Source organism: Chenopodium quinoa, unplaced genomic scaffold (genome assembly GCF_001683475.1).
Source record: "Chenopodium quinoa cultivar QQ74 unplaced genomic scaffold, ASM168347v1, whole genome shotgun sequence".
Lineage (NCBI taxonomy): Eukaryota > Viridiplantae > Streptophyta > Magnoliopsida > Caryophyllales > Amaranthaceae > Chenopodium > Chenopodium quinoa.
In genome coordinates, this window is record NW_018744693.1 from 6,619,683 (window position 1) to 6,626,161 (window position 6,479).

General features: G+C 34.1%; 1 protein-coding gene across 1 annotated transcript; it reads left to right on the forward strand.

The window, feature by feature from the left end:
* Positions 1 to 961: 961 nt before the first annotated feature.
* LOC110702358 lies at positions 962 to 1,399 on the forward strand. The gene has a single exon (XM_021880064.1). It carries the CDS (start codon positions 962 to 964, stop codon positions 1,397 to 1,399), a length of 438 nt encoding a protein of 145 aa, XP_021735756.1.
* The last annotated feature ends 5,080 nt before the right edge of the window (positions 1,400 to 6,479 follow it).

The following is a 6,479-nucleotide window of genomic DNA, read 5'->3' on the forward strand; positions in this document are numbered from 1 at the left end:
GAAGTATGATAATTGCGAGGTCTAGTAGGAGAAATGAAATTATCAAAAATAGTAAAAGGTTTCTAAAAAAACGAAGTAAATTAAATAATAAAATACGGCCATAAAAGGAAAGTAGAACAAATAAAAAAAATATGGTCGTAAAAGAAAAGTGGAACAAATAATTAAATACGACTACAAAAAGAAAGTGGAGCAAGTAATTAATAAAATACGAAGGGAGTATTAGATAAGAAATATAAACCTAAGTTGCACGAGAACGGGTACTGACATTGATACGGGTAGAAACGAATATGGGAAAACGTCAATCTCAAAATAGGAGACACGGGTACAAGATGTTAAAATTCATATGCATGACCTATACCTATAATAATTAATGCAAATATTACAAAATTATAAATTTAGGGCTTGTTCACATTTAATGAATTGATCTGAACGGAACTGAACTGATTGGAGATGAGCTGAACTAAAATGAACTGAGCTGAACTGAATATTTTATGAGAGAGGAAAATTAGGAGCTGAATTGAACTGAACTAAACTGATTGGAGCTGAACTGAAATGAAGTTAAGTAAATGTGAACAGACCCTTAATCAACATAAAGTACTTGCTTAATTGCTTACGTTTCCTCTCTATTTCTATGTATGGCATGTTGTTATAATAACATAGTAAGTGTATTATGATATTATTAATATGTATATATTTACGATAATATTTGTCGCAGGGAAGGATAATTTTATATATATTCTGTTATACCTCCTATCCTTATCATAATAGGATCACGACCCTTGTAAACCTCTATATATATTAATCAATGGTACACACTCCAATTTGAGGAGTTTTCCCGGAATCTAACATGGTATCACAACTTAGGTTTTAATTTTACTTTTTCTTGGGATCTGCGCTTACTCCTTCCGCATTCACGTACATATCTCTTTCTTTCCTTTCTTAGCAGTAACGTCCCAACACCATGGCTAAAGACAATGATCAGACTCACGACTCTAGTCCACCGTCACCACCTGAGTTCCACCCGGCGCTTTCTGTGAGCAACATCAAGAATTGCATACCATTAATTCTTGATCGACATTCTGCAAAATACTCTAATTGGGAGGAATTGTTCGAAGTTCATGCTCACGCCTATAATGTGCTAGACCATATTAACTCGAAAACACCGCGGCCAACCGGAGTTTCTGACCCTCTATGGCAGCGCCTTGACTCCATTGTCAAGCAGTGGATCTACAGCACAATCTCGTCCTATCTTCTCGATACGGTTCTTGCAAAGGGTGACACGGCTCAACAAGTCTGGGACAAAATCAAGGCGATATTTCAGGACAATAAAGCGAATTGGGCTCTTTATCTTGAAAAGCAATTCACAAATGAATTGCCATCTCTAAGATCAACTTGCTAGTGTTGATCATCCGGTTTCCGAACAGGTGTTGGTGATGCGCCTTATTGCCGGACTCCGAAACACAGATTATGACACCGTTGCTGCAATGCTTGCCCAAACCGAACCTCTACCGAGGTTTGTGACAGCAAGATCTCGTCTTCTTTTGGAGGAGACGAGGTGTTCCAGTGATTCGTCGGCTCCAGCACAATCTTTCGTTGCCTAACAATCTGAATTGGCGCCTATTAATGCCCCACAAAACTCACCTACTTGCGGCGGTAGCCAGGGCGGCGGAGGCTCAGGTGGTCGCGGCTCCGGTCGCGGGTCAGGGAGGGGCGGCAAAGGTTTCGGTCGTGGTAGTGGCAGAGGCAGGGGACAATCTTCATCAAAGAGAAACTCTCCTGCTCAACCAAATCAACAAGGTGAGAACAACAATCAAAGTGGGGCACCTCAATGGGCTGGCCCACCACAACAGACCACTATCCTTGGCCTCAACAATGGTTCTATCCACAAAGGTGGGCTGCCCCTCCTTTTCCTCACCCCCACTATAGGCAACAGGGTACTATCGGCCAGGCCCAGCCCTCACCTACCGCATCTCAAACACAACAAAAGGCGTACGTGGCTGCCCCTAAAGGAAATAGATGAATTCGAAATTCCATGAACTTCCTCCCCCATTTCTTGATCAGAAATGATAGAAGGATCTGGTGGATCAGTACCATCCACCATGCTGAGAAGAGAAATTAACAACCACTCCTTATTTTCCTAGAGAGAAAACTTTTAGAGAGAGAAACCTCTAGCAAATATCCACCATGCTGAGAAGAGAAATTAACAACCACTCCTTATTACTTTGTTATATATATATATATATATATATATATATATATATATATATATATATATATATATATATATATATATAAACAAAGTAATAAGTGTTTTATGATATAAAAATGAGCTATATATAACAATGATATATTATTGGCATGTTATATATATCATAACACACTTACTTTGGCATTGTTTTATCTATATATATGTAACTCTATATATTGTTATATCATAATACACTTACTTTGTGATACATTATTGTTATTATCACAAAACAACATTGTGCCATGTATCTATGTATAACAATGAGCTATATATGAAGAACCCCCTATTATTTATTTATTGCCTTATCTTACTTACTTTTTTAAAATTTTCTCATTAAAAAAAAGTTAAAAGGATAAAGTGGCAAGTTAAAAAGCTCAACGAAACATAGTAGGACACAATCTTAGATGTATACATCATTATGCTCCAATTTTATTTAGTACACTTATCTTTTTTTCCTTTTATTATATTTGATTTGTCTGATTTTATTTCCGAAAAAGGTTCATTCTGGCCCCGTTCTCTTCACCTTACTGAACTGAAATTATTTTGCTGAAATTAAATTATTTTTACTGAACTGAAATTAATTTTACTGAACTGGAATTATTTTTGCTGAACTGAAATTATTTTTGATAAACTGAAATTATTTTTACTGAATTTTTATTATATTTCTTCTTTGAAGTTACTGATTTTTACTGAACTGAAATTAAAATAATTTTACTAAACTGAAATTATTTTTACTGCACTGAAATCAATTTTTCTGAACTGGACTTATTTTGACTGAGCTGAAATTATTTTTACTAGATATTTTTTTTAAGGTGAAGTGAACAAGCGTCTTATTTATAAATAATTCAATCTTCCAAGATTTCACATTATATCTCATTTAAATCAAATAAAAGTTCTGATCAAAATAACTTTTTTTGACAATCAAAATAAAAATTGTTAATCACAATTTAAATATCCAACTAATTATATGCGGCATTGTGGCTCGATTAGGTGCACACTAAAATTGGACCAATAGATTTTTTATTTTTTTTAATTTTATTTTCCTGCGTCAGAAAAATAATTTGTGATACATGGCATGTTGCTTTGTAGATATTTGATAATACAAAATAAGACAAGCATTTAAATTTAATGTTCCTAGAAATGATGTCCGATCTCAACTGTCATCTTTGCATATTCGTTGACCAATTCAATAGAGGATTCATTTCTCCTGGGTCAAATCTCACCACACACCATGACTCCATGAGAAATCCCATGCATCTTTTGCCTCCCGCAAAGTGGATGTTTTCTTCATCTATAGATAAATTTAGTTAATCTATTATTTGACTAATTAACAAGTTGAATTATTTTTATGGGCCGGATCTGGATCTAATTTAGAAAAACGGATATGAATTTGGATCCATTAGAGCCTTGGCTAGATCCATCCGTTACCATCTATAGTCATGTTTCTTGCATGTATTTGTTACAATTAAGTGCATGATTTTATTGTGATTAAGATGAGTTCAGTTTTTAAGGCAAGCTAGATATTCTCATTTGTAAGGTGGGTTCATGAGAAGAGGAAGAATAAGAATAGACCAATATGTTCATAAGCATGCTCATAAAGATGGTGCTACCAGCAGTTAAAGAGAAATGCCCATTTGGTAGGGTGCTTCCCAGTTAAAGAATAGACCAACATGCTCATAAACAAGAGAATGCCACATGATGTAAAAAAAAAAAAATGCCAAACATACACTCCCTTCTAAGTAAAAATTATAACAATTATTAATACAATATTAATTTAGACGATTTCAACAAATATCCACAACACAATATTTATTCTTATATAAATCACAAATTAGTTTAAATGCATGATTTAGAGTTCATAACAGTTGAATGTATAGTTAATACTCTGATTAAAAGGTAATGTTAAAGTGACTATGATAACAGATGAAGTGCTTTACTAATTTTTCGATACATCTCTATTCTACATAGCAAAAACATAAAGCAACAATATAGCACACATAGATTTACTAAGGTTCAACTCAATTCAGAGTCTATGGCCTCCCTACCAAGTTTGTACAAATTATAAGTTAAATAATTTTATTTAAATATTAAGTTAAATTAAAGGTGTATACTATTTTCAATTTAGTTAAGAAACATTGTGGCAATCCAAGTTCATTACACAAGAGCAATATATATATTCTATGTTCAAATTTGTGTAGATAAATTCAAATAAATTAATTTAATCAAATTATTGTTAGAGAAATTCAAGTGAAGATGATGCACTATACTTGTATTATCTTTTCAATACACGAAGAAAAGAAAAAAAAAAAAAAAGGTAAAATCCTACATTCAAATAAAATCTTCTATAAATAATTAAACTATACGGAGTATATATCATCAAAGTTTTACCTTTCTCAATTAATAAAGAATATCATCAAAGCTTTGACCACAAAAAACATGCACGAAGAAAAAATTTGCGGGATAATAAAATGAAGTTAATCTTACCATTTTTTTTCTTCAACTAGTAATAACTAAACACCTTAAATGTGTTCAATTTAGACTTTTTAATGATAACCAACATAATCTTCATAAAATGATTTCTTCAAATTTAGTTTGTTGGAATAATAGTCTTCTTCATAACATGGACCATTATTGGCTTAGGGAAGCGGCTAAGTCAACGTTGGCTTAACAAAGTAAGGTGGTTGGACCATGGTTTTATTACATGATCTCAGTTATGTGATTTTGTCGTTCCAGTCACATTTAATTAACACCTAGTTTAATTAATAAAAGTCTTGTAATTATTATTTCAGGAAAATGAAGTCTTGCAAGTTTTATATTCTATTAGTTATAACTTGGAAAGATTCTATGAAAGACAGAATCATAACGAAATTATACCCTTTTTTCCACCGATTAATTATCAGTTAGGAGTAGATTCATGTAGGCTTGACAAATTCTCCTTCGTACGACTAAAAGTTTTTCTTATATGTTCTACGTTCTACTGTTCTAGAATTATTACTCAAAACATGTACAAAACTAATCAACCTTTGAACAAAAATTGGTGGTATCCATCCCAATTTTTTATTTTTTGTACGCATTTGGGAATAAGCTAAGGTGCACCCTCTCAAATATAATGATTAAGGATTATGTATTAATTAATTACTTAAGTTATTTGTTAGAGATGTAGCCAAAACATTATAACGGATGTGAGAAAAAACAAATTAATGAATGCAAAATAAATAAATAACACACATGTTTATGTGGTTCACCAACAGTATGTTGGCTACGTCCACAGGCAAGCGAGAGTACTAGTTTTATTGATCTTGGGGAATACAGATTACAGATTCATAACAGACTTGAGACCAATCACAGAAACAGATTGATTGTCTCTCAGATTTCTAATGTCATCTCTCTCAGATCTCACAGATGAGAAATACACAAAAAACTCTCAGATTTCTAAATAATCACTCAACTTATGATTGTCACGGCTAGGAAATAACCCTAAGGGGTATATATAGAACTCTCCAAAATAGAAACTGATTTGGGCAAAAGCCCAATTAATAACCACACGAACCAAAACCACACGGCCGTGTACCTTGACCCACATGGCCGTGTATATCGCGCAGTGAAATAGTGCGCCCATCTACACGATCGTGTGATTCGGTCGTGTACCCTGAATCACATGATCGTGTGACAAGTCTTGTAGTAAAGAAACTACACGACCATGTACCATGAACCACATGGACGTGTATATTGAAGAGTACATAATAACACTGAATACAAGATCGTGTACAATAGACTACATGATCATGTACCTACTCGGTCACCAATTCAAGGCATATTTCTCAACAATCTCCACCTTGACTTGAATCCCCTCACAATAAAACTGATGTACCAGCTGCATCAAACACGATGCCAAATGTACTAGAAAAACGGATGGATATAACAGAACACAGATAACTAGAAACAGACTCTCCTTGCTTAGATTTACCTCCGCTAGGCACCAGATTTGCTCCATCGAGCATTAGACCAGATTTGCTCCGTCAGGCACAGACTAGTCCCTAAGGGCTACTAACAACTTCGAATAGTTTGTAAGTCCAAGCAACCTTGTGACTTACTCTGCGGAACCAGATTCAAACAAACGACTTGCCAATAATGCTTCTTCCTAGTACTAGCAATACCTCCCTTGGACGGCTCAGATATATCCACCTCTCCAACAGATAATGTAAAAGCCACCTTATCTTTCCGACCTTTC